This window comes from Vicugna pacos, chromosome 9, assembly GCF_048564905.1.
Source record: "Vicugna pacos chromosome 9, VicPac4, whole genome shotgun sequence".
NCBI classification, from domain to species: Eukaryota; Metazoa; Chordata; class Mammalia; order Artiodactyla; family Camelidae; genus Vicugna; species Vicugna pacos.
This window is the reverse complement of record NC_132995.1, coordinates 5598407-5623592: the sequence shown is the minus strand read 5'-3', so window position 1 is coordinate 5623592 and position 25186 is coordinate 5598407. Positions and strand designations below refer to the sequence as shown.

At 57.5% G+C, this 25186-nt stretch overlaps 1 protein-coding gene across 2 annotated transcripts in view; it reads right to left on the bottom strand.

Annotated features, from left to right (window-relative positions):
- Positions 1-24811, bottom strand: part of LRRC4B (leucine rich repeat containing 4B) — a 39030-nt gene extending 14219 nt beyond the window's left edge. The window contains exons 1-2 of one of the 2 annotated variants that reach the window (XM_072968566.1): positions 24316-24811; positions 8617-8948 (exon numbers count right to left, since the gene is read on the bottom strand). In XM_072968566.1, the coding sequence (XP_072824667.1) occupies positions 8617-8913 (297 nt within the window). In that variant the 5' untranslated portion in view covers positions 8914-8948; positions 24316-24811. Of the gene's footprint in view, positions 1-8616; positions 8949-11109; positions 11710-24315 lie in introns of those variants that run through there. The other variant, XM_072968568.1, reaches the window with a different exon arrangement.
- Between the last annotated feature and the right edge of the window lie 375 nt (positions 24812-25186).

Below are 25186 nucleotides of genomic sequence, written 5' to 3'. Positions count from 1 at the left end.
GTCTGGCTGGGATGGGAGGGCCCAGTTCAGGAAGGGTCTGTGGTGACTCTGGCAAGGGGCGAAGGGGACAGACTGTGGCCAAGAGTCTGGGAGGAAGCTGGGACAAGTGTCCTGATGAGCAGGGATGGGCTGTGCGGACAGAGTCAGGACTCAGTTATAGTTTCGTAACCAAGCCCGGGGAGTGGAGCCCAGGCAGCCAAGAATTAGGAAGCATCAGCGATAGCGCTGAAGAAACCCAGCTTCTCCCCTGTCTTCGGCCACTTGGGCCTCAGTCTGCTCAGCTGAGAGGTGGGGATGAGAGCTCCTGAGGCCGTCCTCGCGAGGTTCAAGACCGCATGGCTCCGCAAAAATGGCAAGCTGTTCTCCGATTCGTTAATTTCACAGTTGTGTTTGAAGACCTCCAGTCTGTCAGGCTCTGGGCCGCGTGCTGTGGCCAGCGGCGACCACAAGGGTGATCAACAAATTCGGGTGCCGGAGGGACCCATGGGCCTGGCTGGACTAGGGGGTCAGAGGAGATGCCTGTGAGGCCGAGATGTTTCTCTAAGTTAAGAAAGACGATGGTGACCGACCATGATGACGGTCTCACCATTGACAGTCGCTGGACTTCTCTGCGCTGACCACTCACCAGGCCCTCGTCACACGTGTGCTACCTCGTCTGCCCTGCTGAGACTGCCCAGTGCCCAGGGCCTCCAAGAGCGCCGGGCATATGGTGGCGCTCAGTCCCTGCTTGTCCAGAGGTTAAAGACATTGACTTTCTCGACAGCTCTGAGGTGGAAGGACTGTTATCCCCAATTTAATGATGAAAAAACAGATCCAGACCAATTCCATGATGTGCCCAAGGAGTTACAAGTCAAACCTCAATGGTCCCCCACAATCATAAGTGCTGGTGTTAACTAGGTGAGTGCGAGAGTGGAAAAGCATTCTGGAAAGAGGGAACAGCATGTGTGAAGACGCTGAGCTAGGAGGGAGCAGGAGAGGGCCAGTGTGATGGCCTGAGATGGAGGAGGCTGGAGAGGGAGGGGCGGGGCTGCGTCCTGAAGGACTCTGCCTCCCTCAGGGTGGTACCAGGTGGAACACCCAGGGTTCTGAAGTTCAAAGAAGCAGACAAGCTCGCTGGCATTGGACTTGCCCCGTGAGGCATGCATCCTTTCCTGAGCCAGCTCACTGGACAGACTGGAGTCTCTGAGGCAGCCTTGGCGCCCCTCCCAGCCCAGCCTAGCTTCGAGGCACGCAGGCTACTCTTCTGGAATAAATGGCAGAGGGGCTCCACCTCCATCTCCTCCAGCTCAAAACAAAACAAAACCAAAAACAAACAACAAACAAAAAACCCCCCAAATCTAAAACCAGGCAGAGTGAGAGCCCCAAACTGGAGACAATCCAAATGCCCATCAACAAGAAACACATAAAGAAATTGAGGTGTCTGCATTGGACAGAACGTCATCCAACAGTACGAAAGTAACAGAGGAAAAGCCACGGATCCGGGAAACAATAAGGATGTGCCTCAGCAGCCATGTGGACAGAAGAAGCCGGGCATGCAGAATGTAGGCGCCTGATTCTGTTGGATTGAAGGTAGGACTCAGGGAAGGTGGTCTCTGGGGAGGAGGAGGAGGGAATGGGGGGAGGGCACGAGGTCTTCAGGGGCTTCTTTATGTTCCATGTCTTGCCCTGCTGGCATTTGTGTGGCCCTTCTCTTTCTGATAATCATCTGAGTGGACATTCAGGTCCGTGTTGATCTCTGTGTGTTACACATCATAATAGTAAGTAAGGAAGAAAATGACAAGGCATCACCAGGGCTCCAGTCTGACCGCTGTGGAAACTGAGGGCCAGGAGGGTGACGGGATTATCCAGGGTCATGGGGGTGCTTCTGAGGGAAGGAAGGAAGAAACTGGAATTGGGATGGCAATCCGAGAGGGGGAATTAGGCATCCAGTCCTGGGGGCCTGGGCATGGCCACTAAGGCTGGCGGCTCCCTCCTGTGCAGGTGACCCACTGGCCTGCAGGCAGGGCTGCCCTCACTGACCTCCAGAGAGGGCTGTTCCCCACCCTCTGTCCACCATTCCCTTCTTTCAAGGGCTCTGGCTGGGAAAAGTCTGGCTGTTCAAAAACTCCCCGTATCTCCTGATGCCAGCAGACTGGCCCTTGGAAATCGCCAACCGTCAGGTCATTCAAAAGCCATTTCCGGTGTTTTCCACGGTGATGCACCATGGCGGGCTCTTCTCTGCAACAGACTGACTTTCCTGAGGCTGCACCCTGGCTGGCTGGGCTGCCTTCTCCATGCCGGCTCCCGGGGCTGAGGGCAAGCCACGGGGCCACCGCCGTCCAGGGGACCTTGGACACGCGCCTCCGTTTCCACATCCGTAAAATGGAAGAAGCCATCCCACTGCCGTCACGGAAACAAACGAGTCAGGGCAAACCCTCCACAAATTGTAGTTTCTTCTCCCATCTCCAAGGAAAGGGTGAGCAATCCCAGTGGAGACCTTTTTCTTAGGCTCCTGTCACATTTTGTACTTATTATTTTGAAGTTTTGTTTTTCCTGATTACACAGAGTCTTAGTATTTTATTTTACTCATTTATTTTTGTTTTTGTTTGGGGGGGTAATTAGGTTTATTTGTTTACTTATTTATTTTAACGGCCGTACTGGGGAGTGAACCCAGGACCCCGCGCACACGCTAGGCATGTGCTGTCCCACTGAGGTCTACCCTGCCCCCTTACGTACAGTATTAAATGCCCTCTCCAAAGAAAATTGAGACTATAAAGGAAACGTAAAGAAGAAATTAATAGCCTATGTAACACTAGTGCGACAGAGATATTGGGAACCTGTCTGGGGGGTCTCTGGTTTTTGTTTTTGTTTTAAATGACATTTTAAAAAATTCTTATTTTTTATTGAAGTGTAGTCAATTTACAATGTGAGTTTCGGGTGTACAGCGAAGTGATTCTCTTAAGCATATTTTTTCAGATTCTTTTCCACTATGGCTCATTACAAGATATTGAATGTAGTTCCCTGTGCTGCACAGTAGGTCCTTGTTCATCTATTTTATATATAGTAATGTGTATCTATCAATCCCAAAATGACATTTTCAAAACACATCAGATGTACGACTTGCCTCCTTTGAAAGCTCAGTCTGATCTTCTAAGCATTTCTCTCTGTCATTCGAGATTCTTCGAAACTCCATCTTAATTGCTGTGCAATGTTCTGTCATAAGAACGTGCAGTGATTCACGTAACCGATGCCCTGATCATCAGGAACTGAGGCTGCTTCTACTTTCTGGCTGTTGGGCCATCCTTCCACACTGATCTCTGAAACCCTTCTGAGTATTTCTTTAGGATGGGTTGATTGGTTTCTTAGGGTGGAAACACACTTCATTGTCCTTCACACACATCGCCCACAGGACCTCACAGCCAACTCCCAGAGGGACCAGGGCAGCCCCCTAAGAGCCTGGGTGGGTCAGGGTACTTGGTGAGGTTAAGTACATCACATCTTCTGATCCAGCAATTCCCCTGGGTGCATTCCAAAGCTATTAATCACACAGCCCCCAAAGGCCTCCTGAGGGAGGATTTGTGGTGAAGGCAGCTCAAAGCTCCCTGGGGGTGGGGCCAGGAAGGGGGGGCGCCCACCAAGGGGAATTCTGTAGCAGTTAAAGTAACAGAGTAGATACACACACACACACACACACACAAACATACACACACACAGCGACCGGGATGGCTCTGAAACACTCAGGCCAAGTGAAAACATTGAGACAAAGAAAGCCATCTATAATGCAGCTTCATTTACATAAATTAAAAATACATGCTCACCAAGCAACAATAAGCATTTTGCAAACACACACACAAGTCGAAAGGTCCAGAGTAAACACTTGAGGATGGTTGGCTCTGGGGGGAGAGGGGAGCAGAGTGGGGACCCACAGACATGGCCATGACAGAGGAAGGAGGCCCAGGGAGGACCCCTACCTGGCTGAGGAGGGGTGAGCTGGCTGCGCCCAGCCTAGGGCACAACTTCTACCTGGACCCAGAGGAGATGGAAGAGCAGGGGTGTCTCTGGGCCTGCCAGGTGGTGGCATGTGCCCGGCCTGAGTGGCATCGGGGCTGTAGGGCAGAGGGAAGGCGAGTCCTCTGGCCTTTGCTTAGAAGGCATCTCTGCAGGCTCAGCCCCTTTCCCCCGGGCCACTCGTGCACTTGGAGTCTCCATGCTGCCTGTGGTCCTCGCCCTCACTGCACCGCAGGCCAGGGGCGAATGGGAACCTTAGGGCTGCCCCCTGTTTTCAATGTGGGCGCTGCAGGATTTGCCTCCTGCTCCAGCTCTTGGATGGTCCCTGGCCTCTGCTGGGTCCCCTGAGGCTGGCCTTCCATCCTTCACAGACAAATATCTGCTAAGCACCTACTGTGCACCAGACTCTGGTCTAGGTGCTGGGATACAGCAGGGAGTAGGGTGAAGCCCCTGCCCTTGTGGGGTGACCGTCCATGCAGGAGCCAGAGGACTAGCAGGTGACCGTGGACAAGGAGGGGCTCTTGAATCTTCAGAATTCAGGCCGTCTCTACAGAGCTTTGGGGCCAGGACTCGTGCGTGCTCAGGTGTGCGTGTATGTGTGTGAATGCGTTTTGGGAGGTCATAGCTTCTGATCCACAATTCCACTTCTAGGAATTTATCCCAAGGGCAGAATCCAGAAAAATACAAAGAACAAATACCGAGGATGTTCACTGCAGTGTTATTCATATCAGCTAAAACATTGGAAATAAGACGGGACTAGTTAAGTACCAGGACGCCCACCCACCGGCATCCTATGCCGTCATTAAAATCCATATAATAGACAAGCATCAGAGTCAGGGAAAAAGATGTTCATGGTTAAACTCTGAGGTGCCAAAAGCCAGTTGCAAACCAGTATAAAACGGCATAATTCCTTTTTTTCCTTTAAAAAAGGAACAAAGCAAAAACCCCGTTTACAGACCCGAGCCTATCACAGACACGCGTGTAGGGTATCTGAATGAAGACAGCAAAAGTTAAAGGGAGTTACCTGTGGCTGTCGGGTTACACTTGGCTTTTGTCCCTGTGTCTTATTTTGGTCTATTCTCTAGTTTTTCTCTATTAATTTATATTCATTCTCTAATACAGAATTTAAAAACCACACTTACATAGGCACAGTAAAGAACCGGGAAGTCTTTAAAACAAAATGTACATAAGAGTTATTTATATCTAGGTGGTGGGGTAGGGGTGAGTTTTAACATTTTTTTATCTGGATAATTAAAAAGTTATTTTGTAAGACACCTCTCGTTGCTCTCGAGGTGGCCCCACTCCTCCCAATTTTTCAGAATCACCTGTTTTTAAAAAAAATTTTTAAATTTATTGTTGTATTATTTAATTATTTTATTTTGGCAGGAGGTGGGGGAGGTAATTAAGTTTATCTATTTTTTTCTCTTTTGTGTTTTTAAATTTTTTAAATAAAATTTTTTTTTCTTTTTTTTTAGTTTTATTTATTTTTAGAGGAGGTACTGGGGATTCAACCTGGGACCTCATGCATGCTAAGCCTGGGCTCTGCCACTGAGCTATACCCACCCACCTCATGATGGCCATTTTTGGGTAAACTTTACAATATACACAATCCACGGATGCCTGAGATCTTTGCACGACTTAGTAAATTTGCTTACTAAATAAATTTTTATTACTTATTTAGTAAATAAATTCATGTATGTCCACAGGGCGCATGTGTATATTCTGACAAGGATGTCAGTCAAATGGTTTGCAGGCCAGTGGCCTGGGAGACGGGGTGACAGAACACCAGCAAACAGGTCATACCAAGAGGCCAACTCAGACCTATAGAGTCATCAGCTTCTGCCTTTCCCTGCATCGCTCTGCTGGAGAATCCTGTCATCTCCACCTTCAAAACAGACCCAGAACTGTCCACTTGTCACCACCTCCACTGCCACCAGCCTGGGCTGAGCTGGACCACCAGAATCTCTCTCCTGACTCTGCAAGCAGCCTCTGAACAGGCCTCCCCGCCGTCACCCTTACCCTGGCAGTCCCCACACCTTGGCCAGAGAGAGAGACCCAAATCAGAGCCCGTATGTCTGTCCTCTGCTCAGAGCCTCCCCTGGCTCCTGTCTCGTGCAGAGCAGAGCCCTCACTATGACCACCAGGCCCCTTAGCCCCCTCTTTGCCCTCACCTCCCCCTTCTTCCCCAGCTCGCTCTGCTCCCACCACACCAGTCAGCCTCCTGGCTGGTCCTCCTACACACCAATCAGTCTCCACCCCAGGGCCTTTGCACTTGCAGGCCTCTGCCTGGAATGCCCTTCCACAAGGCTCCCACTCTCACCCCTCCAAACGTTTGCTCAAATGTCACCTTCTCCACAAGTCCACCCTGGCCTCCATATCTTTACAGCTGCAGCCAGCAACTCCTCCCCTCAACCAGTTCCTTTCCCCACGACCCTTAGCATCTTTAATGCAACACTGGTTACTTCTAGACAGAGATCTAGAATTGGGCTCAGGGAAGGTGGGGCTGGGTGTTCGGTTTTTTTCACTGATGCGTCCGAAGTGCCTGGACCACTGCCTCTTACACAGATGACAACCGAGAGATACTGAACAGACAGAAGCATCAAGGGCAAGGACAGGGGTGTTGTGGGTTAGGGGGCTAGGGCCCCAGAGAGTAAGGAGGTGAGGGGAAGGGAGGCTGGGGGACCCCAGGGCTGTAGAAAGGTGTGTTCGGGTCCCAGAGGGATGGTCTGAGCTGGGAGCTGGGGGCTCAGGGCTGGGAGAGTGACTGGTCATCCCAGTAGAGCTGTGGAGGGTTTAAGCCGAGGGCACCGTGAAGCTTTTGTGGTGGTCCCTGGGAGGATGGGTCGGGCTAGAGTGATTATATGTCGGTGCCCTGCCCAGGTCCGTGGGCAAGGGAGCCTAGTGTGGGCTGGGCACTCAGCTGCCGTTGGTGAGACTGTGCACCCCCAAGAGAAACTGGTCACATTCCACCAAAGGGACGCTGCTGGCCTTGGGTGGCCGGTGGTGTGGACCCCGCATCTCCTTGTCACAGATGCACTCCCTGACACCCGAACATCCCCATTTCCGGCTCCCATTCCCCAGTTATCCCAGCCTGGCGAGCTATCCCATTTTTTGGTTCATTGCGTCTTCTCTTCTAGAATGTAAGCCTCGCAGGGGCAGGGAAGGGCCTGGCGGTCTTGGTTATCACCTACAAAAGGGCTTGGCCCAGAGCTGGTGCTGACAGCATCTGTTGACTGTCACACGAATAAATGAAGGATGGATGAGCCCAGGGAACAAGGGGGCAGGTGTGTGGTGAGAGTGACATGAGGGGGTCACCCCTTTAAAGGACAGACAGTGCAGCTTGAGGGATGTGAGAGAGATTCAGAGTGCACTAGTAGAAAAGGTACCTGCCCTCGGGGGGAGGTGACTGGTGAGGAGGGCCTGATGCCCGGGGACACAGCCTGCAGGAGCAGGGGTCAGGTGATGTGACCTCAACTCTGGCTTCAGTGGTCCTTGACCCATGGCCACCCACGAAGGGACAGCCTTGCTTTTGGCAGCCCCTTGGCACTGCCCCCTAAAAAGTTGCCTTCTCTCCCCAACAGATGGGGGCCCTGGTCCCCAGGCTATCCCCAGGGGACCAGACCAGGATGTAGAGCTGGGGTGGGGAAGGATAGCTCTGAGTCCTCTTCTCTCCTGCCTCTGCACGGGGGCAGGGGATTAACCTAATGCCTTTACAACAGTGGTTCTCAACCAGGGATGATTCCCCTCCTCCCCAGGGAATCTCTGGCAACATCTGGAGACATGTTGGAGCTGGGGGCGGGGCGCTATGGCATCTAGTGCCAGAGATGCTGCTCACCACCCTACAGCGCACAGGACACCCCAACCCCCCCACCCCAGGGGTGATCCAGGCCAAAAGTCAACAGAGCAGAGGGGGAGAGACCCTGATTCAAAATAGCACAACTCTACCCCCAAACCATAATTTATGGCCCATCTTAATCAGAATAGCCATCAGACGGCAACTGCTCCATCCATCCATCCATCCGAGCACCAGCCAGGTGGCCACGTGGCGCCAGGTACTAGGGCACACTCAGCTCTCACACCAGCCTGGTACCGCGCAGCAAATGAGTGCTCGTTAGGTGCCAAGATGACTCTAAAATCCTTGACAAGTATGTGGCCCATCAGCCCTCATGCCAACCCCTTGGGGTGGGGCTCTTATCATCCCCATTCTTCAGATGGGGAAACTGAGGCACAGAGTCATGCCGCCACGTGCCCAATGCCACACGTGCAGGCAGCACAGGGGCCTTGGGGAAGGGTCACTCCAAGCACGACCTGTGGCTTGAGGACCAGGCTGAGGGCTAGCCTGTCCTGTGCCATGGGAGGCAGACAGGTGGTCCTGCCCTGGGGCCCCAACCCGCTGGTGCTGGCACAGACACAGGGAGCCTTGTGCTGAGAAGACGCAGACAGCCTGGCTCAAGCTAACACGATGCAAATAGCATCCCATCAGTGCCCAGGGGACGGCGTGTGAAGAGCTGGTGGGAATGCCCAGGAGGCTTCCTCCAGCTCAGGGAGGAGGGACCGGCCACCACCTGTGCCCCTCCCCCAGTGCCACCTGTACCCCCTCACCCCCCACCAGCCGCCAGCCTGACTCACCTGGATGCTGTTCTCCTGCAGGTTCAGGTACCGTGTGTTGACGGGGATGCTGGCTGGGACCTCGGCCAGCTCTCTCCTTGTGCAGATCACCCGGCTGGCCTGGTTGCTGCAGGAGCAGGCCGAGGGGCAGGAGGTGGCCGGCGGGGAGCCCCCTCCAGCGGCAGATGTCATGGCCACGCCGCCCCCGCCGGCCCCCAGGGGTGGGGAGAAGAGCCAGAGGAAGAGCAGGGCCCCATGGGGCCAGGACATCCTACCGGGCGGCAGTGGGGGGCACAGGGAGCCGCGGGCACGCGCCATCCTCAATGTTCATGCTCCGCGTGGGCGCTGGGGGGCTGTCAGAGGGGAGGGGAGAGAGGGAGAGGCTCAGTGAGGGACCCTGAGTGGCCCAGCTCCTCCCTGACAACCAGGCAGCTCTGCCATTGCTGCCAGCACTGTCCCCTCCCCGCCCCATGCTCAGGCCCCTAGGGGGCCGGGCCCCTGCAGCCCCCCTGTGGAGGGAGAGGCAGCCTGATGAGGACGGTCCAGGAGGCCTAGGGAGACAGAGAGGGGGGCTGGCCCTGCTGGGCCTGCGCTCATTTCATCTTGTCCTCTCCAGTCTGGGAAGACTTTATGCCCATTTCACAGAACAGAAAACTGAGTCTGGGGGGAGAGGAAGTGCTTGCCTGAGGCCGCTAGGCCAGCAAGGGGAGGAGTTGGCCAGATGAAAGCCTTTGTCTTTGTTACGATTTCAAAAGGGGACGTAAGTAAGTAGACAAGAAGTGAGAGGCAGACGGACAAAACGCAAGCGACAGAGAGGGTGAAGGGCCAGGCCAGGAAGTCGGAGCAGGGATCTGGCCCGGCCCAGCATCGCCCAAGTCTCTTCACCACCTGCGAGCTCACTTCTCCTTCCCGGGAGTGTGTGCAGAGGGCAAGTTTCCCCAGTATCCTGAGCACCCATCATGCTCGGCCCAGCTGCCCGGACTCCTCTCTCCCGTCACCCTGGTCCAGGCCCCGTGGGCCTTGCTGCAGCAGCTGGAGGGACTTGAGTTAAACTCAAAGGGGGGATTGAAGGAGGGGAGGTGTCAGACAAGGCAAGTGTGGAGGGGCCGGCAGGTGAGGCCGGTGGGACAGGAGGAGACTGGAGGCAATGATGGGGAGGAGGTGGCCGAGGGTGGCCTGGGGTGGGCAGGTACTCGAGGCGGCAATGGCAGCTGGTGGGCCCGTGCCAGCAGCGGCTGCAGGATGGTGCCGGGGAAGGTGCTGGCGGGCTGGGGACCCCGAGCCTGAGCTCTGGGATGGGGGTAGGCAATGTGAGGTCAGGCTCTCCCCACTCCTATTTCTACAGGATGAGATGGATAGGGGACTGGGCTCACGGTGACAGTAACAACAGTAATAACAGCTCTGGAATTCAGAGTAAGCCCCTTCCATGCACCAGACTCTGCACACGCTGGTCTCCTTTAAGCCTCCCAGGAACCGTGGGAGGATGCTGTCAGGACGCCCAATTTACAGATGAGGACACTGAGGTGCTAGGAGGGAAGATGGCTTGTCTCAAACATGGAGCTGGCCGGGTCCTGGCAGAGGGGGATTGTGGTCCTGGCTTTACTCTGCGGGCTCCCCACCCTCCCTTCCACGCAGCATCTCCAGTGCACACAACGCACCCACGCGCACCCACGCTTGCCAGCTCTGCTCCAGTACGGCTGACCCCAGAGTTCCCCACTAGCGGGGAGGACAGGGGCACGGGGAGCCATCTGCACAAACACGCACACCGGCAGTGGTGACAGAGGCACCCCCTCACACGGTGCACTCTCAGACCCACGGACACAGGGCCACCTGCACCCTGCATACACGTGTGCGCGTGCAAAAACACACACGCATACTCACTCCCTCCTACAGTTTCCAGTATCATTTTAACTCAGATAAAAATGCATGTGCGTATGTCTGTGTGTTTGAGCTGAGAGACAAAGACACAGAGACAGAGACACGGAGACAGAGACAGAGACAGAGATGGAGAGATGGGAGTGGGCTCTGGGGAGGGTTGACACTGTGTCTACATCCCAGACTCATTTTTCTACCTGGAGGGCTGGGGGCTGCGTGTGCCTCTATCTGTGTGTCCTGTGAGGGCGGTGGGGCCTTTGCGTCCCCGTGTGTGTCAGGGAGGTCTATGCTCCGTCCTTGTCCTCAGCCCACCATTCTGGTTCCCATCTCCCAAGACTGGCGATGACCCATCCCACACCCTCTAAGCCAAGGGGCCGGCGGCACAGCCCAATGGGATGAGGTCTTGAGGCTGGGGGACCCACAGGCCAGGATGCCCGCAGCGCCCACCCCAGGTCCGGACCCGCTGCTGTGTCTCTCTTTCTCTATCTCCACCACTGTCCCCATGTCGCCCGCTGCCAGCCCGCATTCCCCCCAACCTCCATGACGGCTTCTGCAGTGCCTGGGCCTCCCTCCCCTCCCCTCCTCGCCCTCCCTCCGCCATCTCCGTCCTTGTCTCCCCCCACCGTGAGGGACACTCACCCCAGTGGCTCGGCTTCCGCTGGGCCTCTCCCTGTGCCCCAGGCCCCCCCTCCACATGCCTCCAGCCGCCTGAGGCTCTGCCTGCCCAGCTCTCCAGGGCTTCCTGTCGAGGTTGTGCTGGGGGGGGCGCAGGGGCTTCCTGGGTCTCCCCGCGCCCCCCCCCTCGCCTGTCACCCTTCCCACCCCCCTGGGGGCTGTCGAGGCCACTGCAGCAACCGTCTCCTCCTCCCCTCCCTGCTCGCCTCCTCCCGTCTGTCTCCTACCCCCACCCCCACCTCTACCTCTACTCTCCCCCCACCGCCAGCCTCTCCTCTTCACCCACTGACCCCAGCCTCCTGCTCTCTCCCAGCCCCTCTGCCTCTGGTCCCTGTCCACCTCCTCAGGCCCCAACCCCCTCCTCAGGCTCCCCCCTCACTATCTCCCTGCCCTTGGGACCACCAGGCCCCCCTCTCCTTTGCCTCCATCTCCTCCTCACTCTCGTTCGGTCCCCATCACCCGCTTTATGTAGGTCGGGGAGCCCGTCTGGGTCAGATTCTCTGTCTGTCTGTCTGTCCGTCTGTCTTGGTCTCCCTCAGCCAGGCTCTGTCTGTTTCTCTCTCTTTCCCCGCGATTACAATTTCTAGTCACACGGCAGTGCAGAGCCAAGCAGTGTCTCAGCTCCCTCCCTCCCTCCCCACCCCTCCCTTCTTTCTCTCCTCCCAAAGGGGGAGGGCACCTCTCCTCCCTCCTCCTCGGGGCCCCCTGCCTTGCTCCGGAGGCCTCCCCCTCCCCCGCTAATCAAAGGCTCTGTTATCTAATTAACCCATTGGTTCTGGGCAGCCAGGGAAGGTCGGGGAAGCGGGGGAGGAAGGTTGACGGCTGGGCAGCCCAGGGAGTAGGGGGGCTCTGGGCCGTGCCAAGCCCGGCCTCGTGGTTCAGACGGCCTCATCGGCTGCATAACCAGGGCTGGGCCACCACTGACCGCCCCCCACCGCTGGCCACACCCCCCCTCCTGCACCTGCCCCCTCCCTGCCCCAGGGCAGACAACCTAGGCAGGCTCTGCTGCAGGTGTTCCCCCCGACCCTGGGACCCCAGGAGCTCCCCAAAGCCCCCACCACGCCCCACAGCCCTTTACTCCGACCCCTGCCTCTGACAGACCACTGACCCTGAGCCAGCACTACTGTCACACCCCCTCCCCTGTTCGAGCCCCAAAGAAACCCACCCCCAGGTGCAGCCCTCTCCCCTTAGCCAGATCCTGCTCTCTGCCTCCAGATACACTTCTGCAAAGTGGGCTGGGCGGCCTCCTCCATTCACTGTATTCATCAGTCTATCCATCCATCCAACAGATATCTTCCGCATCCCTACTATGTGCAGACACTGGTATAGATGCTGATAAATGCTACCTCCACACTCCAAACCCAGGGCATCCTCCAGCCGCCCAGGGACAAGAAGCAATGGGAGAGCACACTGATTGAGCGCCAGGAGGCCTGGGTTGGAATCCTGGAGCTGCTGTTTATTTGCTGTGTGACCTCAGGCCAGTGACTTCATTTTTCTGAGCTGCAGAAAAATGTTGTGTAGCCGGGAATAATGGGATCTATCTCACAGGGCAACTGGGGGACTGACCGTCTCAGTAGATGGCTCTGTCTTTACAACAAACGCAGACCCGACCACCCCTCATCCCCGCCACCATCTCTGACCTGGACCACTTCTCATCCCAGCCACCATCTCTGATCAGATTCGCCTCCTCCCCAGTCTCCCCACTTTAACCCTTGCTCTTCCTTCCCAGACTGTTCCCACAGGAAGCCAGAGGGGTCCTCTCAACGTCCAGATCAGACCCCTACCTCCTCCCCTGCTCACTCACATTGGCCTCTGCACAGTTTCCAGTACCGGCTGCGTCCACTGCTGTCTCAGGGCCTTTGCACTTGCTCGCCTCAGTTGTCCCTATCTTCCCTTAGGTCTTTGCCCAGAGATCACCTTTTCGGCCAGGCCAGTCTGACCACCTTGAGTCACATAGCACCCCCGCCCCACACCAGAAAAGCTTAAAATGTCTCCCTCCCCAGTTTCCCTCCCATCCCCGTTCAGTCATACAGAGACACCCGCTCAGCCACATGCCCAGCTCTGTACTCCCAGCCCAGGACATGCCCTGCCAGCTGCACATCTCACATCACAGACATCCCCAATCTGGGGTCCTCTCCCATCCCAGGAGGCCAGCCTGGTGGAGGCAGCACATCCATATGCCATAAACACAACAGCCTTCAGCTGGACATCTGTGCCCATGTCATGGCGCTGCCTGGCTGGCTAGTTTCCAGATACTATACCTGAGGTCCCAAACAGCAGGTCCTCGGGGCAGCTGCACACACCCCACTAATTGCAGGCCCTGTGGGGAGCCATGCCTCAGTTGCCTCCTGTGTGGGCTACACTTCTGGACATGGCTATGCGCCCAGGGGATTCCTGGCCCCACATAGATCCCTCCAACACAGCTAACAGGGGTGCTGGCTAACCATTCTCTCCTGAGAACGTTCCCAAAGCCAGGCTCGGTGTCCATATCTGACTCCTACCAACTCCCTGAATCACGCCACCCTCAGGAATGGTAAGGTCCCCCTGCTCCGGGCACTGACCAGGCGCCGTCCTGGGAGTCTGACTTGCATCCACTGTAGTTCTCCCAATGGCCCTATGAGAGGGGACTGCTCTTACCCCCACTTCACAGACAGGGAGGTTGAGGCACCCAGAGGCAAAGTTACTTGCCCAAAGCCAAAGACACAGCTGGGAAGTGGCCCCTTCCCGGTTAGCATCCCGAGAGCCAAGGAGTCCCAGAGACCCTCAAGATCCTTGTCCTGACAGCAGCGACAGTTCCCTGGGAGGTCTCCTGAGGGGGATGTGGAACAAAGGCCTGCCCTCTGTGGCCCCCACTGGCCGCGGCGCACCCCTGAGAGTGGCGAGAAGCCCTCCTTAGTCCTCACTGCGGGCCCCAGCGCCAAGCTTAGTGCTGCCCTGGCCTCGAGCCGCCGGCTTCTCCCATGGCCCAGGGAAGAGGGGACTGTTCTCCTGTCCCTTTTCGCGGATGGAGGAGCAGATCTGGAGGGTTGAAGGCACAAGCCGAGGGTCGCGCAGCCGGTGTGGACAGCCCTGGGACAGCGGGGAGCAGAATGCGGGGTCCAGCCCTGGGCCAGATCACCTGTCTGCTGCCGTCACCCCAGCGCCCCGGGAGAGGCCGCATCACGGAAGCTCTCCATCCCCACCAAGTGCAAGGAACCAAAGCAGACTCCGAGATGCAAGAGACCCCCAGACAGAAGAGACACAGCGAGACAGAGGCCAGAGGCCAACAAGAGGGGACAGAAAGAGGGAGAGAGGCAGTAAGAGGGGGACAGGGGAACAGAGAAACCCAGAGGGTGAGCTGGGATCCAGGGCAAGGTGGAGGCATGGAGGCGCAGGCCCCACCAGCTTCGCCATTCTCCCCAGCCCAAGTTCTGAGAGATCTCGGGCACCGTGCCTGAGAGGATCCAGCAGATGGCAGATCGGAAACTCAGGGGCTCAGGGGGAGGTGCGGTGAGAGGAGAAAAGGGAGGGAGGGAACATGTCTGTCCAGGCATACTCATTTTTTTCTGGGGGAAGTTCCAAAGGTGAGAGAAAAGATAGGAAATTGCCATCGCAGCAAGAGGGATGGAGGTTAGATCTAAAGAAGAACTTCCTGACTGTGAGGGACTAGGGTGGAAGTAGAGCCTGGAGCCGGGAGGGTGGAGAGACATCAAAGCCAGGGAGAGCTGAACGCTTCTCTCTCAGGATGCCTGTCCAAGGGGCCAGGCCAGGAGCGGATAAGGTGGGGGAGGGGGTTGTGGGCAGCACAGGGTTCAGGGATGGATGAAATACTATACGTGTGTGTTTCTCTGAGCCAGTCCAGGTTCTGAATGCTTTCAAAAGAAAAGTAACCCCAAAGGCCTGAGAACTGACAGTCCCCTAACTTTTGAGACAGAACAAAGCTGGAGAAAGGCAGCCCCAGCCTCTCACGACCCACAGGCCACCAGGCCGCAGAAGCAGGCTTGCAGGGGCGGGGTGTGTGTGTGTGTGTGTGTGTGTGTTTTGGGGCGTTGGGGGGATGGTGACTTGCTTGGAGGAGGGGCTGTCCTCTCCTGTCTTCCCGCAAGTCCCCACCCAGAAGACTGAGGGGCGATTAACTGGGTTTCTTATGTTCCTTTAACAAGTATTTACTGAGCGGCTCCCTACACTGGCCTCTGAAGCTCCGCCTGCACACCAGGCGCGGCCCACCTCAGGGCCTTTGCCCCTGCTGTTCCCTCTGCCTGGAGCGGTCCTCCCTGGGTCTGTGCGGCTCTGTCTCCATTCTAGCCTCTGTTCCAATGCCACCTACAGGAGGGTGTCTTTCCCTAAGCACCCCTCGGCCTGCCCCTTACAATTTCCCTTTTCTTCACCTCCCTCGTAGGTGATGGACGTCACTGATGGATAATGACTGGTTCTGTTTATTGTCTCTCTCCCCACTAGAAGGTCAGCTCCCCAGGCAGAGAGGCTGGCTGGCTTGTTTACTGCTGCATCCTCGGTGCCTGGGACCCGGCTAGTGCCCACAGAGCCTCACCAGTACTTGTGGGATGAAGGAGCGAGTGAGTACCCCCTACCGCCGGGTTCCCTGCGGGCGCCGGGTGCACAGGGGCCAAGGAGTCTGGGGAGTTAGTGGTCCAGAGGGGAGACGTACAATGGCTGAGGGAGAGGGTCAGCATAGGGTGGAGGCTCTGGAACGTCTCAGATGGGGACCGCCTCCCACCCCCTGGCCTGGAGGAGGTGATAGCAAAGCTGAGAGCCGAAGGACCAGCAAGAGGCATGCGGATGAAAAAAGGCGCATCAGGCGGAGGGACCCCTGTGCGCAAAGTCCTGGGAGCCAGAGGGGCCGATGGGAGTCGGGAATGCAGAGTCCAGCTCAGTTACAAGGCCGTCCTCCCCCCACAGGGGGCTGAGACCCGGGGATGCTGGGGGCCGGGCTGGGCTGGGGGGTCAGTGACGGGAGGGGCAAGATCAGCTCTGAGTTGGAAAGACCCCTCTGAGTGGACTCTCAGGAGAGGCTGGAGGTTGGAGGAGCTGGACCAGAAGTCCAGGAGGAGAGAATGAGGCCGTGGCTGGGGCCACAGGGATGGAGAGGAGAAAAAGAATAAAAAGATACAGCAAATTTATGAAAGTGGCAGAACTCGGAGATGTAGGAGGGGAGGCAGAGGGAGGAGCCAGGTTCTTTTTATAGATCTAGGGGTCAAATTCTTAAAACCAGGAAAGGGGAGAGGGCAGGGAAGGAGGCTGAGGGGAGGAGAATGGAGAGGTCCCTGGACACAGGACCTCCAACCCCAATCTTTGCTTGTAAGTGGTGAGCCCGCTCAGGCCAGCACCCCAGATGCTGTGGGAAGCAGTGGTGGAGAGACCCACAGCCTGGTTGCCATCAGCCACTGGCTGTGCAGCCTTGGGCCAGCCCCTCACCCTCTCTGGGCTCCCGTTTCCTCCTCTAAACCAGGACACTGGTGACAGTACTGTGGCAAGGAGGTCCAGAAGAGGGTCTGGCACATTGTAAGTGACCAGCCAAGTGTAAGGTGGGACTTGAAGCCCGACTGGTAAGCAGGGAAAGGAGCAACCCCGGCTTGAGTCCCGGGCTGCTGCTGATTTTCTGCAACCATACCTGCTGTCCCGCAAGATGTTTCTGCATCTGAGAAATGGGAGTTGACAACGGGGATCATAGGACAAAGGGCTGGGAGGGCAGAGGGTGGGGGGAGAGCCGCCGCTGTTTGACAGCTGGTGTGGAACTGTTTTCAATATTTGAATGGGTCCGCTGTCCCTCATCACTCCTGCCACCATGAAGCGCTCTCTCTGCGCTGTCCGGGACGGTGGCCACCAGCGCACGTGGTCATCGAGTACTTGCCATGTGGTAAGTGCGACTGAGGAACTGAATTGTTGATTTAATTTAAATTAATCTAAATGTCGATGGCCACCCATGGCTGTGGCCTCCGTGGTTACTGTATTGGATGACATGGTTCTAACCGCTGCTATGGCCACCCCAGGGCATCCCGGCTCAGCCTTGGTCCCGCTTGGAGCCATTTCTGCCCAAGTCCTCAAAGCTGGGGCTCCTTCTGCTCAGACACCCTGCCCAGCAACCTCACGGGGTTCTCCCAGGACTCTTAGAGGAGCCACGGAGAGCAAAGCCAGAGAAATGAACTTAACTGAGAGACCTGAGAGCCAGGCCTGCTGACATATGAGGCCAGCTCCAGGCCAGGCCTGTGTTGCGGGAGCTGCGGGCCCATAGGGAAGGATGACAGCAGCCCCACTTCACAGAAGGGCATACTGAGGCGCAGTGAGGTCCCGAGTCCTTGCCGTACCCATGGACGCCCGGATTCAGGCAGGAGCCAAGGTGGAAGGGAGTTGAACTTCTGGGCTCCCTATACTCAGTGTGACTCTAGGAGGTGGGGGTGGCCTGACACCGCTGCTCAACTGAATCTACCCAGGAGAGAGCTAGGGCCTAGGCTGAGCCTGCTGCTGGTGGTTTTCAAAACAGCAGCCACGCAGAGGCCGCGCAGGGGTGCACAGGGTGAGTTTGCAGGCGGGGAGGGTGCGAACCAGCACTCACTCCTGCTCCCCTCGCTGTCCCTTGAGTGTCCCCAGGGAGGGCGATGCTGCCATCTATTTTCCATCTCAGGGGCTGCAGAACTACTGTCTTAAAAACATGGGTTCTACTAAAAGGAACCCAAAGTTGAAAACTCCTTAAACCAGAGCAGTGTTCCTTAGATGTCAGCGTGCGTCCAGATCAGCAGGGACTTGGTGAAAGCGGAGATCCTGATTGAGTGGATCCAGGGGGAGGCTGAGAGCCCGCACTTCCTGGGGATGCGGGTTCTGGAGCAGGGGCCGAGGATCCCTGAGGGCACGTCCAGCTCCATTTCCGGGTGAATAAGGAACCCTCCCCTTCCCACCGCCCCGTATAAGGCTGTGCTCAGGGAGGGCAGACCTGGGACCTGGGTTAGAACCTCTGATTGTCACACTTCCTAGCCTTGGGGCCTTGGAAAGGGGACACTGCCTCCTAGGGCTTCAGTTTGCTCATCGTAAAATGAGGAAAATAGCTAATCGACCTCCTAGGACGGTGGGAGTCAGTGATGGGCTGAGCACAGCACCTCAGAGAAAGGTCCCAATAAAATTCTTCTATGACTGTGAGTACCTGCCTCCTCTTGGATGTCATCACGCCATCACTTTAGGAAGGAGGAACAGGTGGAAAAGAAAGAGCACGGGTGTCGGGGAAACCTGGGTTTCAACTCTGACCCGCCACTTTCTCTCTGTGTTCCCCCCTGGCCCCCGGGCTCCATCTGTGAAGGCGATGATGCCAGCTTGGTGGGGACTCACGATGACATGTCTGGTGCTGGGCACTTCAGTGACACTGTTGTCATTAATAAGTCGTTAATACAAGTTATCATTTTTTTCTCTCACTGGGTCAAAAGAACAAATCTTTTCCTCCTTCTGTGACTCCACCCACCAGCTCTCATATGTCAATCCAGCATTTCTGGCTGGATCCAAAACATTCATTTATCACTGAGTGGAGGGCCCACAGAATCACCTGAGGGGTCTTTGTTCCACCCCTGCCAGTCCTAGCTGGACTTGGCCTGGACACTCCCACGTCGGCGAGGAAAGCCTGCTGTGAGACCGGGCAGGGTGTGCCCTCCTCCCTCAGGTCTGCAGGACATAAACAAGGTCGAGAGGCCAGCAACCTCTGAGTTACTGGAACTCCAGTGTCTCTTTTAAAATCTAACCTTCTGAGTCTATTATTATTAACAATCTAGTTATTGTTATTATTAACAATCCCAGTTTCTACTTGGGCCAGCACGTTGCCCTCTCTAGGCTTCCGCTTCCCTCTCTGGAAAGCAGGGGCCTTGGCTGGGGAGGCGGGCCGCAGAGTGGCCAGTGCCTGGGTTTGCAGCCCCAGCTCTGCCATTTCTAGCTTGGCGATCTCGCTGCAGTTCCCCCTTTTGTCAAACTAGGGATGATGATCGTGCCTCCCTCGCAGGATTACTGCGAGAAGAAACAGAAGGAACCCACGTGGAATGGCCAGCCCAGAGCCTGGCCCGTGGCAAGCTCTCAATAATGTCAGCTCTTATCATCATTATCTCTGGCCCTGCGTTTGAGGGTTCCAGGCAAGAGGACTGCAAGTCTCCGCATTTACCGCCTGGGGTTGCTCCTCTGGGAGAACTGGGGCTGCTACTGCTTTCTGACCTTTATCGCAGTGTTTGAACGAAAGCTCCCTAAGTTCAACAGCTTGGATAGGAGTGTGGGCTGAGGCGTTCACAGGGACACAGCTGAGACAGAAAGGGAGTGGCCTGGGTCGCTGCCCCAGCCCCACCTTGCCCCTTCTCTCCTCCTCATCTGGGTCACATACAGGCTTCTCAACTCCCCCACCAGGACCCAGTCTGCCCACTCTCAGAGGACCCAGTAGCACCCTAGGATGGACTCCTGCCTGCAGGGCCCCTACCAGCCCATCTCCCAGGCCTCGGATGCAGCCCCTCCCCTCCACCTGCCATGACAACAGTTGCACGTAGGTTTCCAGGCAACAAAGGGGCATCCTGGCACTCTTTTTACTCTCCTGCCACCCCCTGTCTGGCAGAGCCACCCTACTCTCAGGGACTGGGAAAGGAAGGGAAAGGGGGCTTCTCCCCAGTAGGGATGGGGGGTCCCTAAACTCAGGGGTAAGGAGCTCCCTGCACCCTTCCAGAGAGGAAACACAAACACTAGCCCTTCTATACAAGGGTGATGGTAGAGGAGCTGACGCTGGGGCTGAGCACTGTCATGGCACAAGGGGGACCCGTGTCACCTGCACCCTGACCCAGAGGTAAGACTAAGTGAAGCCCCTCCCCTCCCGGAACAGAGCTCCATGTCCTTTGAAACCTGCACTTGGACCAGACGAACTTCCAAATGTGTATCTGTTCCCCCCACCCTCCCCCACACACAAGGAGACCTACCCCTGCCTTCAGGCTGCAACCTGACCACGGGGGACAAGTGCTGGGCGTCTGGGCCCACTCCGGCTGTCAGCCAGCTGAGGACGGGCTGCAACATGGCGGCTTCATGCATGCTGACGCTAGATACCGTGAGGGGCTGTGGCCACGGAGACCTTGTGCGTACTCTGCAGCCTGGTGGTCTTAAGAGTCTTCCCGCCCTTAGGATGGCAGGGAGGTAGGTCCTGGTTCCAGGGAGGTTTGCAGCTGGGACCAAAATGCCCCAGAGAATGATGGAGCAAGAGGGGAGGGCAGAGAGAGCCCCTAGCAAAAGGGCTCAGATTCTGGAAGAAAATCAAGGGAAAGAGTGTGGAGAGAGTGTCAGGGGGGAAAAAGAGACAGAGAGAAAAAAAGAGCCACTTGAAAAGAAAAGAGAAATTAGCAGAGGTAGAAAACTGAGCTGAGTATAGCAGGTGATGCGATGGATGAAGCAGGTTAAAGCAGAGTAGGGGGTGGTGACTGGAGGTGCACTTGAGCACAGCCCACTAGTACCCCAGAGGGAGAATATTTTTTATAAAAGCCAATAATCTGGATTTTTTTGAGATATAATTGACATATAACATTATCTTAGCTGCAGGTGTACAACAGAATGATTCAATATTTGCAAAATGATCGCCACAATAAGTCCAGCTACAAATCACCATGTGTTGTTACACATTTTTTTTCCCCTGGTGATGAGAATGGATTTTTATGTGAAATCACTAATTAAAAAAAAGTTGGCAACACATTAAACACTTTGAAAGCACTGGGGGGCTAACACTCGTGGTCCACCAGTGTAGGTGCTCAGGGATGTGGGGAGGATGAACGCAGGGAGAAAGCAGGTGGAAGCAGGCAGACTGACAGGCGGTGGAGACAGGCGGCTGGAGGTGAGGGAGAGTGACATGGGGACGAGAAGAAAGCGCAGGGAGCGTGGCTGAGCAGAGACGGAAATAGAGGCAGGTTTCACGGCTGATGAGTCTGAGGGTAGACTGAGGAGCTAAGACAAGAAGGCACTGGGCTGGGAGGGGAGGGGTGAAGGGTGAGCCCAGGGCAGAGGAAGAGAGATGGGAGATGGAGGTACAGAGACACGAGATCCACAGGACACATGCCCAGCCAGGGGAAGGGGTGAAAGATGGGGAGGAATGATGAAGAGAGGGGCCACCGACCCAGCAAACGAGACAGGTGAGCCATGGGGGCCTGGAGGAGAGGAGGGGAGCTCGGCCAGGGGCCGGAATAGGCCCAGAACTCAGCGCCTCCCCTCCCCCTCCCAGCACCTGCGCCTGGAGACCTGCCTCTCTCTCCACGTGGCCTCGGTGCACACGCTCGCTTGCCTGCGCTGGGCCCTGGCTCCATTTTCCAGAGATGTGACCATGGCCCTCTGATATCCGATGTCTTAATTCTGCTGGAGCCCTCGGACTCCAGAGTACTCTCCCAACTGCTTCTGGGTGGGATCCAGGGCAACTGCTGGGGTCCCTCCAGCCCAGACGTGTGCCCCTCACCCTGAGCTCAGGGTCTGATGGTGTGTGCGCATCTCCGCAGCTCTGAGGCCACCTCCTGTGCCTCTCGATTTGTGTCTCCCTGTGAGTGTGAGGTCACCAGGCAATCCTGTGTGCGGGCCTTGTTGGCCATGCATCTCTGTGTATCTCTGTGTCTGGGTCTGTCTCCCCACCTCTGGCTGACACTGGGTACCCAAGCTGAGTCTGTAACTGGGTCTCTCTGATTCCACATCTGGGTCTCCGGCTGCCAGTGAATGATTGTGTGCGTTGACTGTGTGCGCGTGCGTGTGCATGCAGGCATGCACCTCTCCCTACACATACACAACTCTGTGTCTTTCCCACGCTCTTTCCCCCACTCCACCTGTGCCTGACTCAGGTCTCTCTGGCAAGTTGGACCCGGTGCCTCTGTTCGCCCCCTGCACCTCTCTGTTGCTGGAGTGCCCTTTGGCTCCTTCTTGCTGGCACCCTAGGTCTGTCCCCACGATCCCTGAGTCTGTGGCTCCCTGTGTCTCTGCCTCGCCTGCTCCCTTGCTCTGTAATATGAGGATGGTGTGTGTTCCCCTGACTCCCTGACTCTTCTTTCTTTTGGAAACTAAGTGAGTAACTGTGTATGTCTGGCTCCGTGGTGATGCACCCTACTTGTGTGTGTCTGTTTGGGAGTCGGGTCCCCCTCTCTCGCTCCGGCTGTGCCCCCGCCTCTCTGGCTCCCACCCTCCCCTGCCTCGTCTCAGTGTCTCTCTCACTTCTCTGCTGCTTTGCTCTCTGTCCCTCCTTTCTGAGTGTGCGTTTTGAACACTCAAGTGCCAGGATTAGAGGAGACCCAGGAAGAGCAGGAATGAGATGGAAGGGGTAAAGGAGGCCTCGAGATGCAGGTTAGAAGGAGGCAGGAAGATGGAGGGGCTGGCCAGGGTTGGGGGGTGGGGAGGTGGGTAGTTTTTAGCGGGGAGAGGATGCTGCCGGCTGCCTGGACCAGGAGGGAAGCGACTCTGGCTACTCCCAGCTGCCGCTGGAGCCCGAGTTCCTGTCTGGCGGCTGCGCGGCCCGGGACTTGAGATGTGAGGCGCATAGCAATGGGGCGCTGCGGAGGCTCGACTGCAGCTCCCAGCTGGGGAGGGGGTGGGGAGGGGGCTGAGGGGCAGCCCTGAGGCTCCCTCCCCCTCCCCCTTCCCAGCTGGGCTCTCCCCAGGGGATTTCCCCACCCTGAGAAATTCTCTCTGGGAAAGCGCTGCCCGAGGCTGCAGGGAGCAGGGCAGGGAGAAGGGGCTGGGGCTCTGGAGGAGCAGCAGAGAGGGGGTGGGGAGAGAGGGTGAAGATGGGAGTGGCAGAGAGAGGAGGATGGGGGGGCGAGGGGGCACGGGGGTACCAGGACCCAGAGCCCCAGAGAGAAACGGGCTGGGCCCCTGGCGGGAGGAAAGGAGGAGACCATGGGTGTAGGGGCTGGAAAACGTGGGCGGAACCCTGGACAGAGCCTGGGCCTCGGGCTCCCGGGGACTGATGGGGACTTGGAAGAAGCTGAGGGTCGGAGACGAGGTTCCAGAGAGGAGGGTCTTAGGCCTGGGACAGGTGGTCTGGGGTTGGGGGATCTCAGGAGGTGAGGAGACAGGGACTGGGGCTCTAAGTGAAGAGAGGTCACAGAAGGGGGCCCTGGACAGAGAAGGATGGAGAGAAAGAGGCTGGGAGTTCTAAGGAGAAGGCTCACCCCACCCTGCCCAGGTGAGGATCCGAAGCAGAGAGAGGAAGAGATAAGGGGTCCCGAGAGGAACAGGGTGGAGACTGGGGGCCAGAGGAGTGAGGGGCTGAAGTTGAGGTCTCCTGGAGGGAGATCGAGGGAGGGGATATCTGAGGGGAGAGCGTCAGAGATGGGGGAATGAGAGGATCTTGAGGGGAAAGTGAGGTGCAGGCAGAAGGTCCTAGAAGAGCAGGTGTGAGGGTGGGAAGTCTTGGGAGGGTAGTAAATGGGGGAGGGGAGGTCCCTAAAAGGAGAGGGCTAAGGACACTAGCAGGGAGGTAGTGGTCCCAGAGAGACACGTGCCCAAGGATAGAAGGCCCCCAAGCAGAATAGGGTCAAGGAAGGGGGTCTTGGGAAAAGGGAGGGATGGGGGTTCTGTTACCTATCAGTAAGGGTTGGGGGACCCCAGAGGGAGAGGGGCTGAAGACTGGGGAGGGGGTTGTCTCGTTCCCTAGTCACCCCCTCCGTTTTTCCCATTCTCACTTCCCAAACTCCCCGGTTCTCCCCGGTTGCCACGGCAACCGCTCCTGCCAGGCGCGGTCACCAAGGAAACCCCGTGCCCGCCTCTCCCCCCCAACACTGGCATGCCCCCCCACCCCAAGCAGCAGCGGTGTGGAGGGTGGGAGGGGCAATGGAGGGGGCCAAGACCCGGACTCCCTCCCCAGAAAGGGAGTGCTCAGACCTACACCGGGCGAGCTCCCCTCGCCCCACCTCAAGCCTGCATCCTCAGCCCCACAGCTAGATACGCAGCGACCGCCGGACGTACACCACCCCCCATCCCCAGGCAGCGGCGACCCCCCAACACAGAACTAGCCTGGCTCGGAGCACCCCCACCCGACTGCCTCCCCCACCCGTTTCTGCTCTCCATCAGGCCCCGCCCACTGTCCTCTGCCGCCGCCCCCCCATCCTGGAGGAGGCCTAAGACCACTGTCCCCTAATTAGAGAATGCCCCCCACCCAGCCCCCGTGGTTCCTCCTCCCGCCCCCACTCGGGCCCTTTGGTGGCTACTTACAGCGAGGAAAGGGGCTCCTTCCGGGGGGCAGCATGCCCGGCCCGCGGGGGGAGGACCCCCCCAATGAGGCACAGGAATTTGGGGTGCGAGGCCGGCTGCGGGGAGGCACGGGGGGCGGGGCTGCGGCCGGGCCCGGGTCTCCGCGTTCTTCCCCCTCCCCGGCTCCTGGGTGGGGAGGGGGCTTCCGCAGCGGCCGCGGTGGGGCTCGGGGGCCGCTCTGCCTCCTCGCTCGCCCGCCCGCCTGCCGCCCGGCCCGGCGCCCTCGTCCGCCGGCCCGCCGCCCGCCTTCCTTCTTGCCTTCCTTTCTTTCCTTCTTTCTTTCCTTGCTTCCTTCCTTCCAGCCTTCCTTCCTTCCTTCCTCCCTCCTCGGGCCGCCGGCGCCGCTCTCCCCCCACCCCACCCCCCCCAGGCCCCGGCCCCGGCCCCGGCCCCCGCCTCGGACGGTGCGGCAGCGACCGAGAGCAGCCGAGAGCGGCAGAGACGGGAGCGGAATACTGATGATGGAGGGGGAGCGGGAGGGAGGGGAGGGAGGGCGCCGGGAGGGGGGAGGCTGCCCGGGAAGGAACGGAGGGGGGAGAGGAGAGAAGGAGAGGAAGAAAGGGGGGGGAGAAAGGGGAGGGAGGAAAAGGGAGAGGATGGGGAAGGGAGGGGAAGGGGGAGGGACGAGAGGGAGGGTGGGGGAGGGGAAGAAAAAGAGGGAAAGAAAAGAGGGAAAGACAGAGGGGGAGGCAGGGCCGAGGGAAGAGCCGGGGAAGATGGAAAGAAGGGGAGAGGGAGGCCAGAGTGTCCTGGACAGGATGGGAGGCCAGGGGAGGAGAATCTCCTGGTCCACCTTTGGTAAATGTCTGCTGGGTGAATGCGGGAGGGCAGG